The sequence below is a fragment of the Neocloeon triangulifer genome, unplaced genomic scaffold (genome assembly GCF_031216515.1).
Source record: "Neocloeon triangulifer isolate White Clay Creek 2 clone unplaced genomic scaffold, ASM3121651v1 ptg000001l, whole genome shotgun sequence".
NCBI lineage: Eukaryota > Metazoa > Arthropoda > Insecta > Ephemeroptera > Baetidae > Neocloeon > Neocloeon triangulifer.
Window position 1 is genome coordinate 3,533,542 of NW_026775544.1, and position 20,662 is coordinate 3,554,203.

General features: G+C 32.5%; 1 protein-coding gene across 4 annotated transcripts in view; it reads left to right on the forward strand.

Moving 5' to 3' along the window:
• LOC132200598 (zinc finger protein Xfin-like) overlaps positions 1-20,662 on the forward strand; it is an 83,886-nt gene that overhangs the window by 30,016 nt on the left and 33,208 nt on the right. For 2 of the 4 annotated variants that reach the window (XR_009442169.1, XM_059626230.1), the window contains exon 3: positions 20,072-20,134. Coding sequence is in view for 1 of the 4 variants with exons in the window: in XM_059626230.1 (XP_059482213.1) it covers positions 20,072-20,134 (63 nt within the window). In the remaining 3 variants the exon portion in view is untranslated. Of the gene's footprint in view, positions 1-10,667; positions 10,728-20,071; positions 20,135-20,662 lie in introns of those variants that run through there. The other 2 variants (XM_059626214.1, XM_059626223.1) reach the window with 2 other exon arrangements.

Below are 20,662 nucleotides of genomic sequence, written 5' to 3' on the forward strand. Positions count from 1 at the left end.
AAAAATGAAAACACAAAATAATATCAATTTAATTACCCGGGAGTACTGAATGTTTGATATTAACTATTAGCGTTGCTTTGTTTAGAAATTTTGTGATCGAATTTTTAAAAATCTGCTCAATTAAAATAATTGAAAATTTACACAATCTCCTCTTGTTAATAAGTGTGAAATAGACCAGCCAATAGCAAAATTAAATCTCATAATAAATTTCAGCTATTAAAATTCAAGTATTAATTATATTCATAATCTTCTTAACACGTATATATTAAGTTAAAAATTAAAATTTATAAATCTCATATAATAGAACACTTAAAATCTTTTGCGATCCCGTAGATGAACTTAAGAACTTTCGATTTTTTTTACCTTTCAGCATCAATTATAGTTTCAGTTTACAACCTCGTAATTTTTTCAATCTAATTATATTGCTTGATTAACAGCTTTTTCATTTATTTCAGACCTCTCATAAATAATCGCATGCGCCTTGCAAGTCACGCAACTTGTTTCCTTCCTCACTCTTTTATTTTAATGTGACCTTTAATTGTACAAATTTGGAATGTTTCGATATTGGCATTTGGCCGCTTCATGTAAGTATAGGTGAAGGCTTCAATAAGAATATTGTATACATAAATGTGTTTCTTCCTCATTTTGAACAAGAAATTATAGTGACTAAAGAGATTGGAAATATCCCGATTGAAATTACTGGTAGGCGAAAATTAGCTGCACGTGAGGCTATGCAATGGCTCTCACTATTAGTCAATAATCTGGCCGTTCCAACAAATTTCAGGTTAAAAATAAGTTATTTTACTACGGAATATGGTTAATTATTGTCAGCATTACAAGTTTATTGTATCTTTAATTGGAAATTTCCATGTAGATGCAAAAATAATCAAACGGCTGTTTTTATAGCACTTAGGGTTTTTATATAGATGATTTAGGAAAGAAAATATTATAAAATAAGTAGCAAAGTATTGAGTTGGATTTCAAGTATTAATTTCAAGAATATGAAATATAAATTAGGTCAATCTAAATTAAAATTTGATACATTTATTAAGGTTCAATTTGGACACAAGAGTATACAAGATATTGATCCAAATGTAAGTTTTAGTAAAGAATGCTATGCTGCATAGAAATTATTAATCAGGAACAAATAAAAAGCTTAAAATAAAAGCAAGTTAACAACACTGGCTCTCTCTGAACTCTTTAAATTTGTAATTTGTACACTTTTCCTGCTTATTAATTCTGTAATTAGTTCACGTTCTTAAAACATCTTGCTAAATACGAGTTGCAGACAAAGGCACTTCATTGACTGCAAATTACGCAATCTATACCCATCATAGCGAACATTACAGTGCAAAAACCTTGTAATGTCTCTCTCGTCAGACTTATTATCGCTCCGTGGTAAAATAAATTGCGTGTTAATCGATGCGTGAAAGGAATCAATGTTCGAGAGATTAGTAAAATTCTTCCTAAACAAATATTGCCTCGCTTTTTACAAAATCAATCGAATCTTTCCAAGCTCCTATTCTAATTCAAATTAGTTGCGACCCAACGCGCGACTAGTGTGTGAATGAATCAGCGAAGAGAGAGTATTCGAATAAACCCTATTGTTTGGCTGAGGAGTGTGCCAGAAACAATGAAACGCACGCCGAGTCCGCAGCAAATAAAGTAGATGTGATTATTCTGTCATTTTAGGCAGGGCAGTGAAAAATTTTATAAGAATAGAATTATTTAAAATTTAAAACTTATTTTAGCTTACAAATATCTCATTTTTTTTAAACCTTTTTTATTTATTTGTTTACTCAAAAATTGTAATAATTATTAAATTTTATTTGTTGATGAGATTATTTAATTTATGAAATTTCACAGATTTGACGTTTAATTTGTAATAAAATGTATCCAAGAATATATAAAATATATTTTACCGCTAGCAAACATTTATCTATAACATGCTAAATTTATTTAAACAACTGGGGAATTTTGTACTGGGTCTGGATTTATTATCACTATTAGATCAGATATTCATTTATTTTTTATGTGGAGGAAACCTCTTGTCGCAAGCTCATAAAAATATCAAGATGAGAAAATTGTAAATGATTTGAAATAAAAATTTAAAATTTTTCAATAACAATTATACAGTAGCGATTGTACAATTTTGATTTTTTTTTTTAATTTAAATAATAGTTTCATAATTTATTTTACCATAAAAAATTAGTGAATTTGGTCCCTTACATATTAAATAATGTCGCAGTTCAGGATAATCAACCGATTTTTAATTCCAGAGAATTTGGCACACTCATTTTTCACTGCCATGTGAGTGTGTCAAGAATGCCCATCTCTGGAGCGAATTGTATCATCACCTAAACCCATCTGCGTGCATTTTGGCGATTCGAAGTATATCCGCCCAGCAGTCTTCACTTTCACTCCTCGCGTGCTGCTGAACCTTAACCCTTTTGAGTTCGTTCCTTTTCGAGGCCGTCGATACACTAACACGCATATTATTCATAAACTCACATCTCGCTCAACGTTTTGTACATTTATGCGCACCCGAGCTGTCGGATCGAATTAATCACGTCAGTGTCACCAACCAAGCGACCTCTGGCTTGGATGTTCAGTTGTGTGATTGGTGCGTATCAACCTGTGGAAAATAATAGGAGGTTTTTGAACTGCATGATGAGAGTGCTCGTTTATTTTAATTTACGTTCGGAAATACATCATTTTTTAGTATTTCATTGTCAGAGGTAATAAGTGTGGGTTTGTAAACACCTCTGTTTAAATTAAGTGCATCTTGTTACTTTTACACATGGATTAATGCGCATGTCTCTTGTCACTTGTATTAAATAGGTCAGGAAAAAATGCATTAATAAAGATAGATTGCTTTTTTCTAGGAATGAATGTTTATTTCAAAATCAACAAGACTTAAGAAACATTGCAATGCTCATATGCACATAAAATTTTCCTTGATTCATTAAATTTTACCACTCTTCTTAGCATTCATGTTCAATCTTTAAGTTCTAATAAAAATTCAGACTGAAGTAAATTCACAATATACCATCTCTGCGAATATAGTTGGAATAGAAGCGAGAATAGAACGCCTCAGCAGCAGGAAGTTATTATCTTAAACATAAAAGCGCAAAAAGTATTAAAATTCTGAAAAGGCTATTCATGCTGTTTATGGGGGTCCTGGAGACACACTAAAGCGAGTAGAATTACTGTGGAGCAGCTGTGGAGGATGAGACGGATTTAATTTTGCCTCCTATTTAATCACAATCAAATTCAATGGAAACATCTGATTATAAGGATGATAAAATTGTTACAATTTTTTTATTTTAGATCCCATTGTAATAAAAATTAAATTATTTAAAAATGAAAAAAATTTGAATTCAAAATTGAATAAAAATTCTATTGTTGCCAAAGTTCAAGGTCTGAATTAAAATGCACTACTGTAAACAGAGAATGTTATTTCCTGGTACCTTTTAAGTGCAATAATTATTAAAATAAAGACTGGAAATAAAAATTCCGTACAATACATAATATAAAGTATGTATCATAAGCCTAACTAAGCAGTGCCCAGGAAGGCCCATAATGGATTTATTTGTTTTTTTATACAGAAGCCAGAACTTGAATATTCATATGATTTATTTTCAGGAGATGCTCTCACGGTTTGCAATCCGCATCACTAAATGCCAAACCAACCTTCGGTGTCAAATGTGGGGCACATTCATTCTCGAGTAATAAAATCTCGGTAATTAATGATGCTGTAATTTGCAAACACGAAAATAATTTACTCAGATGGACACGAGAGACCTTGGACGGGAAAAATATTTTGCCTGAAGAACTTTCGTTATCAGTATGTTGGCAGAAAGATGCAGCTGGGGAAAAATTGAAACGAGAACGTCTGCCAAGGCCGATGTGGGCGACGGTTTTATTTATTGATTGGCGACACATACTGCATTTCTCGTTATTCTGATGTGCACCGAGTGCACCGACGACTTGACAGGTTCAAGGTCACCATGCGTGTAAACTGGAACATTAAAAACACTTTCGTCAAGGTTTCAGACAATTTTACTGCCGATATAAATATAAATGTAATATTTTAAACTTCAAATTCTTTCAAGCAAAGGCGTTTCTTCTCAAAAATAAACGGTGTAATTATTTATCAAATATGTAAATATTTAAATTGTAGAAGAAATTGAAAACCTCATTTTGATAATCGGCTCTTTTAAATGAGTCACTTAAATCATTGCGTTTTAAATCATTACTCATTCAGTTGCATCTCTCTTTCTGCCGCAATGACGTGCAACACAAAGTACACTTTTACTTTCTGGCCGCAGCAGACAGAGCAAACATTGGGAGAGTGGGTTCGGACGGTGTTTGAAAAGTGGTCAGCCTCACTTGATGACAGAGAAGAGCACCTCGTGGACCATTAATCATAATCACATTTTCACGCTTCCTACTCACTTGAGAAGCCCTTTTTTACAACAATGATAATTAAATGAGCCGGTTTTCGCTTTTCATGAAATTGTTTCTCTTGATTTTTGCATGCTTATCATGAAATTTAATCGGTCACTAACTTCGAAATTCCATTAATTTTTATCGAAACTTTGGCAGATTTATTTCTTTACTCTTTTTGCAACTTGATTTTGTGCGAATCCTCCATTTAAACTGAACGTAAATTTCAGAGCTTGTGAGAATAAAAAGGAACCATTTGAAATCTCATGGTTTAAATTGAGATTTTAGATACCTGGCTGCCCACTCTTGAATTTGAGAGCAGGTTTCTAGCAACTTTATTTATACTGGTTATTTTCCTTTTCGGGGGAATGATCGATCGTGGTCGATGAATGATCAATTGATGCAAATTAAATTCATAAATAATTTTTTCTAGAAGATTAATTTTCTTGGTGTTATGAAGTTAAATGTAGAAAAAAATGAGGTAACATATCATTATAATTTCGTTTGTGAAAATAAGCAAGGTCTTTAAATTTAAATCCTTAAAATTGAAACAACAAAATTTGAATAAATTTATCTGTTTTTTTCAATACACATACACTTTAAATAAGACGTGATTTTAAGAAGCAAAAACTATACATAATAAAGTAATTGAATTAGAAAGTATCGTGCTTATTCAATTGGCAGTAAACAATTAGATTTAATTATCACCTGTCCTTATTCCTCTCGCTGACATTTTAATCCAGATCAAGTGAGTCAAATGTTCTTTTTTTTGTAGATTTTATAGAAAGCTCCTCTTTACTTACTCACCAGCGTTATTTCAAAAGAGCGGTAATTCCAGAGGAAAGCACACCCATCTAGACAGCATTTTTTACTTTCAATGAAAACAAAAAATCAACGATAAATTATCTCACTTATTATTCCTATTCATTGCATAAATATGCATCACTGTCCTCCATCGGACTAATTTGCCGCTTTTTCACGTACGTTCATGCGCGCCTTACGTAATTTCACATTTTCAGACATCCGGCGTGGAATTTTTCACAGAGTTTTTCCTCCTCGACAATTCCCATCCCAATAAAAGTATGATAAAAAAGAATCGCTCGCCGGTTTTTTGGCCAGGGACAATTTTTAGGTGACGTGGAACACATCACGTATACGGAGAGTCTGGTTTGCAAATGTCTTTTTCGACTCGTATATTGCCGATTTTATTGCACAGAGCACTTCAAGGAATAAAATTATGTATGCATGCGCAAAAAAAAACTGTAACGTGTAACAACCACATAGTCGAGACGTGTAAGAATTACTTTAGCCCAGGGGGTTGAGCAAACGAGATGCTTCAACGTCTTTTATTGCTCTTAAAATAAAAATTTCAGCAAGGTTGATTATTTTTTAGTTGTATTTTAGATTTTTCATTGATTTATTAAATTTTCCATTCAGTTGATCCACAGTCGTCAAAAAACAATGGAGAAAGGGTACAGAAAAAGCTGAAATTACGGAAATTATATACCAGAATGACTGAATTATTTGTTATAAATGCTTAAAATCATAAGCTGGATAGAATTTCCAACTCACCACATTGATTTATTTGTTTGTTTATCATTAACACTTTGCATCTTTTACGTTTTAATTAATATTAATATAGACTTTTAATTAGTAGAGTCTTTAAAAAACGTTCAATGAGAGCATGAATCAGGATTATATTAAATTTACCAAAATAAATTATTGCTGTTGATATCTAATGAAAGTTTTAGGTTATGAACGTCGAGTAAATAGAAAATTGGAAGAAAATTAATTGAAGTTTTTTTTTCTAAACTTTTCTATGCTTAATCATTTTAATAAAATTAAAATTTCTCCAAGTGCAGATTAAATTTTTTTAAACTAGTTTTTGACTTTTAAATTTAATTTTAATTACTTTTGAGACCAAATAAAAATCAGCATAAAAAAAAAGATTTTAAAAAGTGCAAAAAATTATTGCAACAATGTGATTTTTGGTAAAAATGTTTGGAAAGTGTTAGCAAAATATAAATATGCTTCATGCACATAAAAGCTATTATTATTCAATGCGCCTAAATGTGGAGATATGTAATTTAAAATTGCGCTATAAATCAAGGTTCGATAAGGAATAAAAATTGCGACCATGCAAAATTTGCTTTCGGAACATAATCGACGTTTTTTTTTTTAAATATCATCATTTAAGCTGGCGAAACCAATCTGCGATCTTCAAAGTTGTTCCGCTGGAGAAAAAGACAAATTGGTCCCGCCTTTGAATTTCGTGTAGGGGCCTCGAGAAACATCGCGTTTAATTTGCAGCAGCCGGCCCGAGCGACACCGAAATTTAATTTACGAGTTTGGCGGTGCCTTTTTCACTTTGCATAAGACGTCGCGTTTTTCATAACACGGACAGACGGATAAAGCCTCTCATTCGATTTGCAAATATAAATGTATATTATTTTGTCTGGCTCGCGAGTGACAACTTTTGGTTATTTCTCCCTGCGGCGCTGCACTCCCACTTTCCTCCGAGAGAAAACTACCACTTCACCTTGAACTTGCGTTAAACGCGTCCGATAAACTCGGCAATGCTTAATGGATCACTGATTTTACCATTGAGAGATAAGCCCAGTGCTAAACATTCCATTATGCAATGCCATTAGTCGAGAATTTCGCGCTGGCTTGCGAATTTTCTGGTGAGATTTTACGACGACTTTGATAGGTTTCCACTCTAATTTATTTGATTTACGACTGAAGGACTGTTAAAAAAAGCATCTTAATTGTTGGCTGCTTTGCCTAATCGTGCGTGTCTAAGGATTTATGGGTTCAAAATTGGGCGTTTAAATGGGAAATCAATTATTTCAACTTTGGAATCAGTGTTATTTTTTAAAGGTCTCGTTAATTATTATATTAATGCTCTGACATTTGGAATTCCATGAAAAAAAATATTTATTATCATTATTCATCCCATTTACTAATTTTTTATTAGAAATATTGTAATATTTATTTATATATAAAAAATTTTAATATTCTTTTCCTGACCTCATTATTTCATTTTAAAACACCTGTTTATTGCCTGCTATTAAGTAAAAAAAGCAATTCAATTTAAAAGTGGATATAAAGTCAAATTTAACTAGTTATTATGATTATTTTTGTGTGTACATAAATGTTATCTAATATACTTATTAGATCATTTTAATATCTTGAGGTGTCTTGAGGTCTGAAAATTTGTTAATTGTTTTAATTCTAATGTACTAAGAACGAGATCAGTTTGTTGGATATGCATCTCGTTGGGCGCAAATATAAGTAAGAATCCTAATATTATATAGACTCAGATTATACTCTTGTTGCACACTGCATGTGTTTAATTGACTTCAAATCTGCTAAATATTTATTCTCTAATGATTTTTATTATCTTTAAATAGCATCACGAGGAATAACAGAGAGACAGTTTTTGAAATATTCACGTAATACTCGGTGAGCTTATAGGAATTCAAAAATTGATCAAAGTAAAATAAAAAAAAAAATGAAATCACCCAATTTTAAAAAAGAGGCTTGAAATAATTTTTCTTTTACTGATGTACATATTAAAAATAATTAATTTTTTTTAGCAAATAATGCTCTATAAGTTCAATATAAAATCTAATAGCTTATTGCTTAATATTAAATTTAATTGTATGCTGATCTACCCGTTTCAATTAAACATACAGTAATAAGATTTAAATGTTATAATGCTTGATTTACTTTTTAATTTTGTGTCCTGACTGAATTTTTGTTCAGTAATCTTTAGATCTTCCGACTATATTTAACAAATAACTGTTAACCTCATTTTCAAGCAGATTATGTACGAGGATACGCACCTTGTAAACATTTTTCATGGCTGAAGAGTCCAGATGTACATGGCGGCGAATATTTCAGCAATCTTTTTTTAGTTGGCTCGAGTAATAGGATAAATAATAAAAAGAATGACAAACGACTGGCGTGCCAAAATTAATCCAATATTATCCTATGTCTGAGTTGTAAAAATGCTTGGGGGGAAAGTACGGTACCTTCAAGAGAGCAAATTAATGTTTAACGCCTCGCACGCGGGTGCCAAAAGTCACGAGAGGAATTTCGCGCGGTAGTTGAAAGCGTGACGCTACGTTAAAGTCCATTTGAGATTAAACGGTCATTAAGAAGCGCCAACCTGTGACATCAATTGGTTCCAATGGTCTTTTGTAATAACCAATTTTAATTACATGAGGATCAATAAAAAAAATGTTTTAAATAATTTTCCTAATAATTTAATATTTTCATAGGTTTTAACTTCAAGACCACTATAGAGCATTTAATTTTAATTTTTTCCTTCTTTTGAATAAGAGAAAAGTTGAACAATGCTGTTCTCACAGTCAAACGAAATTGTTTGGAATTAAAAAAAAAAAACAATATTATGCTCTAATAATATACTGAATAATTAATAATCTAAAAATTACCTCTAATAATTATGTGTTAAATTTGATAATATTTTTCGGTTTTTTTAATCTCCAAAATGTTCACTAAAGAAATGCGAGAACGTTATAAAATTAATTTTTTGACTAGCAACTTGTGTAATATTTTTACTTTCTTAATTAATTTATAAATATATTATATTTTAATTAAAAACTGGAATATTTTTAATTTATTTTTGTTTAGTTTTAAATTTTTGTTTCTGAATAAAGCTAATAAGCAACAGTCATTCTATTTATTGTCATTCAACTTAAAGTTTATTTAAAGCCTTTTTCAATCTTCAAACCGAAACAAATTTTTCACGAGCATTAATTGAGAATTAGTGAAGTCCCTCATAAATGTTTCTCTCATCATCCCTCGCATGACTTAGATATTAAAGACGTACTATTAAAGTTTCAAAATTACAAAAATATTGAGTGAGAAGTAAATTTTTCTTCTTTGTAATGGAAATTTTTGTGCAAAAATGTACTTGATTAGTCAGCCTTGAAATAAATGATGATGTAGAGGCGGGAGTGGCGGAGAGTTATTGATTGCATATTTATGGAAATCAGCACTAATTGAATCCCGCCAGGCGTATCATTATCATTGTGCTTTGATACTGTTAGTAAATTAGTAATTACAGCACTTTGATACACAATCCGTCAGCTGCGCATCGTGGAAGATGTTCTAGGAACATGCCCGTATATGTGTGCAATGAATACCAAAGTGCTAATGTCAAGGTTTACGGCGCATGTGGTGCCGACATGCGAGTTAGACACCAAACCGGACTTTCCTCTTCAGTGGTGAGGCGCCGACTTGTTTGAAGTTTGTTTCTGAAATTCAACTCACAGTCCATCTAATGAGCTGCATATTTTTCTCCATTGCGACACAAAATGAGAGATGATCTCCGTAGATAATCTTGCATATTTTCAATTAATTAAATGTCATCATGGTGTTTCATAATTGATTTTAAATTGTGGCACTCCAACTGTGTTTAAGTCATATCTTGTTGCCTTTTTTATAGCAAAAATGGAAATATCCTGTTTTAAATTATAATTTTTTTTTTTTTTAATTTTAAGCATGTATATTCATTTTGGAGTTTTAGAAAATTAATTTTGATTATCGTTTCTATTTGGAAATAGTTTCCCGAAAATAATCGAAATATTATAGATAAATTAATATATTGAATTTTCATTTTTTTTCATCTCCATTAAGCTAACAGCATTCTTGCAAAATTAAACTTGCAATTATCTCATTATAGTGTCTAGACAGTCTCGCATCCTCAAAGGTTTTCATAATGAAAATCCAATTAAAATTTTAAAGATTTTTCCTCAATCATTTTTCTGTAAATCTCAAACATTTAAGTTTTATAACGCTCGCAAATTACATGCGAGAGAGTTTGTTTTTTAGTGCCCAAGTATTTCACAGAAAAGTAAAGGAGCCATAAAATGAGGCAATCCCGCTGCATCTCCTCCAATAAACCGCAGATAACTTGCATTTTTACGGCCACACACAAGAAAGTGAAGGTACTCTTTGATTTACGTCGGAGAAGTCTTTGTGGAATTCGCCAGTCAAAAAGTACGACTTCTGAAATGTCCGGGATCAACTGCAACTTTTCAGCGATAGGCATCACCTCTCGGCAGAATTAAATGCACTTCACTCTGTGCGCAATCTGTAGCCACGGGCGCCGACGCGAAAAAGCAAACTGACACATTCGCCTCTTTCCAGCCACGTTCGCTTTCAACCGTCAGAAAATTTAATGTGCATTAATTGCATCTTGACCCCCTGGCGATTCAGATAGACGAGATTCATTTACAACAAAAAAGGTTTATTGTACCAAGAATTTTTCTACCTTTTTATTTTTTAATTTAAAAATGCTTTCTTTTTCCCGTCCTCATTTCCTTGTTTAATGTGAAAGACGCACACCCTGCCGATTTACAACTTGCGAGAATTTCTTGTAGTAAAATTAAATATTCAAAAGTTTAGAGAAAATCACTGTTGCTGCACCTCTGTGGTGAATACATAAAGAAAAGTCGAATTTATGGACTTGAAGACGGTAATGGCGTGTTCGCTCGGTGCACTCTGAATTTTAACTCGATTCGAAATTTAATGTGGGATTCCTCTTTCATTTGACGCCGGTTAAATAAAGATTTTGCTTTATTGAGTCTCCATGTTCAACGCTGGTAAACAAGGCGGTTGCATTTTTATTGCCACTCTGCCCAGGGAAATTCTCTTGTAGTGTTGAACACATTCTTTAAATTCAAACATAGTTTACTCTGTCTTATACAAATTATTCTACTTTATAAGATAACTGTAATTGCTTGTTTTCAACATCCCCCTTATCTTTAAAGACTAGCAATGAGGAAATTTTCCCTAAAAACTTTTTAAAATCCTTTCCAACACAACTTTTAAGTATTCTATATAGAGAGATAAATTTTCCAGAATTTTCTTTGTGAAGTTCTCATTCACTCCTTAAAATGAAATTTATAATTTTTTGCCCAAATGTTTTAAAAATCAAAACTAAAAAATCAGAAGAGTCCTCATTTAATTTTTACACCACAAAAATTTAAAATCATAAACTCAAAAAACACATTTTCGCTAATTATATACAGAAAATAGTAAGAAGCTTCATTTTGTAACAATCTTTTTTACCCCCCGCCCAAGGGAATAATTATGCATATCAGATACGTTGAAGCCCTAAAAGTGGAATTAATTACTCCAAAAAGGTTATGTTTCGTCCAAGTCCGTTTCTTCACGCTTTTTAGAAACGACTACTTGTTACTATTTTTCTTGACAGTGAAAAGCCATAAGCCACCGGCGAATACAGTCATTAGTCGGAGAGAGAAAAATTTATGATTATTTTCGCGGAAATAAAAGTGAGGAGTAAAAAAGAGCACAGTCGGCGGCAGTGCAAGATCAGGTTCTTGGCAGTTGATTGAAGGGTCCATCAATTATCTCGCCGCGAGTCAGAACAAAAGCTGCAGGTCTCTTCAGCCGCACTGCAATAAAAGTAAACACTCTTTGCGCAATCGATGTGTGCAGCGTGTATTGATATAATTTGTGGTTATGTTCGCCTTTTCGAAAGAAGCTGCACCAACAAAAGTCAATAGGTCGTGCGCGAGTTCATTATGCGCTTTATTTGCTGTGCGGGAACAGGGCGGATTTATTAATTTTATTTTAAGTGCTTTTTAAAAATAATTTATTCTTTCCCTTGATTTTGTTTAAATTTAACTTTTTAGATGCTTTAGGATTTTTCATTATTACAATATTTATCTGAAGGAAAAGAAATAAAAAATATTATTTTAATTTTAACTATTTTAAATAAAACTTTTTATTGCTCAGTCTTGGGGTTTTGAGCTGCCCTTTTTGTTGGTTTTGCCTCGTGTCTGTTAAAATGGCTCACTTGCTCAAACTTTGGGCATGGCATCATCCTCCTCTTTGTGAACCCGAAAGTTCAAAACAATTCAATGAAAATTTTTGAACGAAACTTGAAACATGATTTCAGTTATTGTTTTTCCACGGCCCCTTCCTCATTGGTTCTCACATCTGATTTAAAATAAGCATTTTTTTATTTGTGCAACGCTTGCCTCATAAGATCCCTGAGTTATTGGCGAAATAATTTAACCCACCCAAGTGCACATGTATGAGAAATGTGCATCCACAAACGACTGCATTTGTGCAAGTCATTACGAGCCAGTGCGCTTCGACGGATATATTTTAATACTTTATTAATATTACACCTCCGCTTCGTCTTTTTCTTTCATTTTACCTCTTCATTCGGTCTGGTACAGGTGGGTGGCGAAAGAGACTCGAGGCGGAGAAACAACAGTTACACACACATCAGAAATTGGTCGTAAATTTAAAATTTATTGCGCAAGATTTTTGCATGGATTCGCCATCGGTAAAGGACAAAAGCTGTAAAATTTATCGCCAATCCAGTTATTGCATCGCATTGTTTTCCGTGACCTTCTTTAAATAAATTCTTTGATCTTAATATTTCAAAAAATTTCATCTTTCTTTCACTATTGAAAAATAAAATAATCAAACATTTTTATAAAAATTAGAATGAAACACAAAATGTGGCAAATGAACCTAGTGCCCATAAAACGCATTTGGCAAACGCAAAGCTTGTGTTTAGGTGCCAGTTTTATGGGGCATAAAATCGTCCTTTTTCTACGTTCTGAGCATTAAAACTCGACAATAAAGCATAAATTTCACTTGCCGCCGCTCACTGAATATATTTCTCTACGAGGGCATCGCTTAGTATCGATGTGCCGCACATTAAAACAAAGCAACATTGCACAGAAAGAAACTCCTTTTCATAAATAAAAGGCACCCACAAACTTCAACCATCTTTATTTACGACGCGAACCCTAGGGTCAAAGTGAAGGATGCAAAGAGAGGACATATGGATGTAGCGTGCAAAACTTGCATTAAACAAAAAGACAAAATTTGATTTTAAATATTATTATTATTTTTAAAAAATATCAAAAAAAAGTCCTCAAATCCTTATTTAATATGTCATTTTGATATACTATCAATTATTATTATAAGATAAAGTTAACATTGATCTTAAAGAAAACTTGAAATTCACTTAAATGATTTTTTTTCAATGTAATCTTATGCTTCAATCTTTAAAAAATAAATTAAGAAGTTCTTTTAAATGATTATCAGGCTCATACAAATTTTAAATCAACCACAATTTACAGCGCCTGGAAAATTTCAATGGTAACACAAATTTGAGAACAGGCATTTTTTCATTTCATAATGTTCATTTAAAAATTCATTCTAAAATAGGATTTTTGTGAATTGGGTTTCAAATAGCATGTGAGACTAACGACTTTCTTGGTTTTCCCACGACAAAAAAACCTACATTGATATTTTTTTTTTTATGCATACGTATCTGGTAGATTTTTGTTTTAAATAAACTGGAAAGGATAAGTAGTTTAAAAATAACAGTTTTTCCTCCTAGCTAAATAAAAGTTTGATTTTAAATTCTTCTTTAAATAATTGCATAGAAAATGTTCATTTATTACATTAGCCCTAGAGATAATAGAGAATCTTTTTCAATTTACTTCTCATTACTCTTCACTTGCAAATGCTTCGATTGCAACACACACAACAAACGAACGGCGTTTTCAAAGATCCACACTTGAAGGCTGCGGTTCTTTTAAACGAACCCCAAATTATGGACGCAATAAACAAAGCAATTAGCTGACGATTTCCTTATTCTTGCAATATGTTCATTTGCATATACGTCTCATTAATTTTTGGCACTAATTCAAAGTGCCAAATACTGAATTTATATCTTGGTGGTCAGTATAAGTTTAATTTCACTTTCATAATAAAAATTTATGTCATTGGGGGTTCAATAAACCTTTTTGTGAAAATATTTCTCAACCAGGAAAAATTCGGTGACAAGTTAAAAAGAATTTGTAAGCCAACGAAAAGTTCTCTGGAGATAATCAGCGTCTAATTTTTTTGTGCCAAGTCACGTGTGCTACAACTTCAATGATAGGCTAAATAATTGGCTGTCACTGCACGAGACTGTGGCTATTGATCTTCTGAGAGTGCATTTAATTTTATTACGATTCAAGTCGTAAAAATTGCACATTTTCTGCTCGATGCGATTAATTAATAATCTCCTCGCACGCGGATAAAAGCAATTTTATAATAATCGCGCGGTGCTTTTTCTTTTAATCATTGCGCGCGGTCGTCAATCTGCCGGTCGTAAATCATCGGTGCCTCTGCGTAAACACCCATGAACAGTTCATCCAAGTGCTTGTTTACCTTTTGCACTTTTTTTGTAGCGCCGTAATGAGCTACAGTATTAGAAGAATATCGATGGTCGCTGTCACTCTCGGTATTATTTATGGCAAATTGGGCCTTTTTATTCTGCACGATCGAGAGTGAGATAATCTAGGTATATTTAGAAGAATTCAAGGAAGAAATTTTAATTTTTATATACAATGATTAACTTTTGATTTGAGATTAAACGTTTTGATAAAAAGAAAAGAAATTTTGTAATAGTAAATTAGTTTTATGTTGACAGTTAGAGAATTTTATAGACATCATGTGTATATAAAGATAATAAAGAAATGCATATTATTCTTTGAGGATAGGATCCGGTATAAGATGAAGAAAATAATTGTTAACAGGAGTTTTTTTTTTTTTTTTTATAAATTCTTGTATTTTGTAATATTTTTTTTTTCAAATTCATACAATTTTTTCCGCAAAATTGTGCACATATCACTTTGTAACTTTGTAATTACGCAAAAGAGTCTTGCTTTGTCACTGAAATTGAAATTGACACAATGTATTCTTCACTTTATATTTTTATCCGTTTACTCTGCAGAGCAAATGTTAATTTAAAGCGCAGCAGATTAAAAACACATGTTCTTCCACCACCTTTGTTACTATTTGTTCCAACATGAACTACGCACTGTCGGCGACGTGATTTAATGAGTCGCGACAGCGTTTGCGGACACGTGTTTGACGATTTTCTCGTTGTGCTAATTAAAGAGCAATTCACGAGGTTGCCCCGTATTTGGTTAATCTCTTTTTGCCTTAAACGCCATTAAGACTCGATCAATTGTTAAGTCAGGTCACGCACCAATAGTTATTTACGGACGGGATTAACATTGAACTTGTTACAGAGAAGAAAGACCCTTGTCATTGTTCAATCTGCAAGTAAATTTCAAGAATTATATTTTGAATTTGGATGATTTTAAATTTTGACCGGTGAAAAAGTATGTTAAAAAAGGTTTAAATATTAAATTTTACTCTAGGAAGTGTAATTAATTTTTAACCTAAAGTAAAATTTTCACGAAAGTCTTTTTTTATCAAGTTAAATTTTAATGTTTTGTGGAATTAAAATAAAATTCAATTCTAAAATTAAATTAAAATCAATTTACACTGAAAAGCAAAAAAAAATCCATTTGAGTAAAGCGGTCGATGAACTTTTGAATTTCGTTTTTTATAGTTCGGTTTGTCTTTTCGTTTTAGCATAAAATAAAGTTAGCCATTCAACGTCAGCAGTGTCAATAATCTTTTTGGCTCCACTTAAAAGATTTTTGGCCCAGCGAAAACCGTGTGATTATGACGTCTTTCTGGAATTGCTAATAAATTATAATCTTGATGCTGGATGCCGGACGAAAAAGGCCTGTTTTCTTTCCTTTCCTTGCCTCGCCTTTAGTTATAAAATACTGGCAATCTCTTTAAAATGCATTTATGCAGAATCGTGTGAATGCAAATCGAGTAGAGTTTTATAAGATGAAGCCATTAAGCGTGATTTGATTATCCGCCAGTTGTGTTGGTTTTGCGTCTGTCGACTAAGGGACTCCCACCGGCGCAATAATGACCCGCATATATTGTTGTTTGTGGTGATGCCTCTTGGGCGAGTGTGTTGTGCTGTATTGATGGCTTTTATTGATGCAATTATTCGGCTCGGCGAACGGCGAACATAAACAGGCAAATTTGTAATAAGCTTATTTTCACATCATCAAAAACAATCACATCGCGCCTCTGTGAAAATGAAACTTTTTTAATTTTTAGTTGAATTAATTTTTTGCTTCATGTAAATTGAATTCTTAAAAATTGAATGAAATTAAATTACCGCGATTTGCTCTGAACTTGTTATCAGCAATACATTTTACAAATTAAAAGATATGTTATGTAGCGCAAGTCTGTGTAGAAAATGATATATTTTTTTTTTCCAAAATAATGTACGGGGAAAGCACAAACAGAGGAAAGCATAAACTTGCTAGATTAGAGAACACTTGTTAGAAAGAGTACAAAATTTATAAAAAATTTATATTTACAAAAATGAATAATGAACAGAACTTTGTCAAATAAAATGAATATCGTATTAATGAACTATGCTATTAAGTACTTCATTAATTCAAATTATATTTAATATTATCGTTATTATTTTAACTTCTCTGGTTGTTTTCTTTACATGCAAATAATTTAATCTGATGTGATCCGCCCTCAGCATTGGCTTTTGGCGTATGAAAAAAATTAACTCATTTTTCATCAAGCTCTTAAATATCATTTATTAATTATACATATTTTCTCTGAGGCTGTAAATAAACCGCCGAACTTGCAATGTCAAATTTAGTGTCAGTTTTTTTTCATAATTATTGGTATAATAATGCCGGGCAGAATTTTACCTCATTGCACTGCACTTCATATAATATGCAAGTGGCTCTCAAAGTACGAGCAACAAGGCCGGGAGGGTGATTTACTCCGGCAATGGGCAAATTACCTGGCGATGCCTGTCTCGTAAAGTCACAGATTACCTGTCACATAATATGAAAATCACCGCGATATGCACTCACCATTAGGCAACCTCTTGTTCCACGCTCACAGCGGTCGGTCGACAGAGTTCAAATTTAAAACTGAAGCTCATTTCGGATCTGAATTTCTCATTTGCAACGACAATTTATAAATATCTCAGAAGGTTCTTATTGGTAAAAGATGAAATGATGAGAAATTTCATGTAAATATTTTTTCCTCAAAATTGTTACAAAAATTGTAAAATATTGAAAGAAAAAGCAACTTTTACTAGGGAAACCTCAAATTTTTGGACAAAAAGGCACCATCAATAGCAAGGATTTTATAAATGAATAAAAAGTATATTTTTATCTTTTAGTTTTAGAACTAAGAACAATTTCTTAATGGCTCTTATTTAATTTGCTTTAATTAAAACTTGACTTTGAAACTTTGCAGACCTTTGCTTTTTAATTAAATTTTTATTTCATCCACATTTTGTTTTTCAAATTGGAACTCCATTGAATTAGACACCAATGATATAATGTATTAAAAATAATTTTTGGTAATCAATTCTTGTACAAAATGTATGAAAGGCGCGGAAATTTGAAAAAGATTATTTGAATTGATCAAATAATGTACAAAAAAAGCTTTAAATTAAACGATAATTTTTTTATACATTTGCAATCAGGCTTGAAATTCTAGTTTTCCCCTTGCTTGAATTGAAGTAAAAAAATCAGTAGCTCTTTTTTATAGGTTCCAGATTATTTTTTGCTCTCAAGCTGTCTTCGATAACATATTGCTATTAATGGGCGATTGGCTAATTCTCGCGGTGAGTCGTGCCAATAAATTACCCTTGCCATTTTCGGCGGACGCATCAAAGCCAATTTCTCGCTCATTGAAATTCGCGTCAGGCTGTGTGGTCGCACTAATTGATTAGTGGCAAGCATTGCTACTGATGACACGAACTTCGGAGGAATTCAATCAAGAGCAACGGGATCGATTATTTTCCGCTGCGAGCTGTGATACCTGCAATCTCATGTTGGCAGCCTGTAATTTTGTAAATAAACCGCGACATTTACATGTCATTAGAGTGCCGTACAAGGATTCAATTTGCTCTTCGATCCTCTGTAATTCGATGCATCATCATTCAAAATTGCACACGAGCTGAATTTTTATATTTCCGATGACGTTCGCCAACTTGTGTAATTAATTAATGACCTCCCTGTCCTGCATTCGGTCGTAAGTTTCTCTCTTTACCCGAGCATTTTTGACAGATATGATTGCGTCGAGAGCGGTTTACTAATTTCCATAATTGAACAAATACCTGGTGCTCTGGAACAAGAAGATATTTCTTTTTAAATTTCCAAATGAAGTTTAATTATTTTATTTGCGTTTCAAGCGGTGACGATCGTTATCGTAAGTTAAACGACGACTCATTTGAAAGATACACTCAATTATTGCAACAGATACTGCTCGTAATGAATGTCGCTTTTATATTTCCCTACATAGGGAGTTGCGCACGCACGCAGCGATGTCGCGAAGGCAATAAATAATTTGCGATCGCCCGGGAACAAGGCAAATGAAGGTGAAATGTAAATCATTGTTAATTTCCTAGATTGCAACAAACTGACTCATTTGATTAGACGCAGTCTATGACGAGGCTAGATTATTTACTGAAATTATTTTAAATAAAATTAAATAATTACTTTATTATCGTCTCATATACTTTAAAGAGAGCCATAGAAAGAACAAATTATTTTTCTTAAAAAAAAAAATTAAAAAAAATGTGCACTATAATTTTGACACTTAAAACTTCACAGAGTTGTAGGAATAGTATTAAGGTTATTTCATTCAGGAAAGTAGAACTCAACTGATTAGTCATGATATATCTTAATTGTTTTCATATATCTGGCATGTCGGTTACTTCAAATGATAATTTTATATATTACATGTTTCATTTAATTATTTAGACAGTAAAAATTTTTTAATAATTTAGATTGTTAAATTTATTTTGCAAGATGGATAAATTATGTAAAGTAAAATTGATTTCAACAGTTTATCATAACCTTGAAAAATCTTTCTATAAAACTATCATTATTTCCTGATGGGAGACATTTCTCTTCTTTTCAATGCATTCGGAGATGATTTGTCGAATTGAAGACCATCAATGTGACAAATTGACACAGACGCTTTTGTTCCTATCACAAATGCCACTCATAATATCCGTTTTTCTTTTCCTGGTGTCAACGTCTCCAAAAATGTCATGACTGTATGTCTGTGACCTTGACCTCGGCGGTGCAAGTGAAAATCGTCAGAATCAAAGACTGGTGGTGGCAAAAACAGACCACCTGGGAGGCCCATTTTGCTGCAAAGTGTTGAGACTTAATTACACCCGCGATCAACATGCAGGACCACACTCTTCGCGAGAAAAGCGTCTACGTGATGTGTATCGCAGTGAAAAATCAAGTACTTTAATACTCTGCCTTTTGATATTTATGGTAGTCGGAAATTTATTGGTTAAAAATAGAAAAAGTTGACAGTTGGAACGAGACTTGGTTGTGGAAATTTAAACATTTACAATTAATTTCTTTAAAGAAGAAGTCATTTTCTTCAACATAGTAAGGCTAAGCAACAGCGAAAAAGAACACAATTTATCTTTCCATTTTCAGAATAATAAAGTTATGCAACAATAAATACTATTTAATTCATGTGATAAAATATGACGAGAAGAGATTAATTTTTTTTTGTTTTCTCAAATTTCATTGAAATTTCATTAGAATTCAAATTCAAATGTAAGCTAATTTAAAAATTCAAGTTCTATGTTCATTCTGGTGAGAAAGATCTCTTTTTTCTTTGAAAAGGTGACTTTTATTCTGATCTAATTTTTTTTTTGCAGCGCAAACATCCTCATGAGCAGGTGCCAAATCTCCAAGATCTTCCGCAGTGCTCACGTTTCAATGTAAGTACAGCCTTTCGTTTATTCCTTTCTTAAACTGTCCGTTCGTCGCCCCCCGAATATGCAAATGGGCAAAGCAACCTTTCGGTAATTAAATGCGAATATTTATGGCACGACTCTTTCGGCGAATCGTAATTCCTAAAAGAATGGCGCGTCCAAATGTTCTCGCTCTGGTCCACGCCTTGCTTTTGCAGTCAGATACAATAATTCGCACACACGCAGATCGCATCTTGAGAAAAGTCGTCCCTTTTAGCTGCTTCGTGCAATTACGCTTTTCGCATCTGAAAATTTACTTGGCGATGAATCGGACCATTTTAAAAAGCTGCGCCCAAAGGCGGAAAATAAAGAAAACGTTTCTGCTTTTTTTAATTGAGCTTCAAGTTACCTGAGACGTGGCGCGTGAATTATTATTTATTGCCCGCAAGAGACGGAATAATATTTATCTTGGAATTACCGTTAAAAGTTATTCCTTCTGCCAGATTCGATTACACAAAGAAAAAAAGTGCAATTTGAACCGGCTTGAAGTTTTGC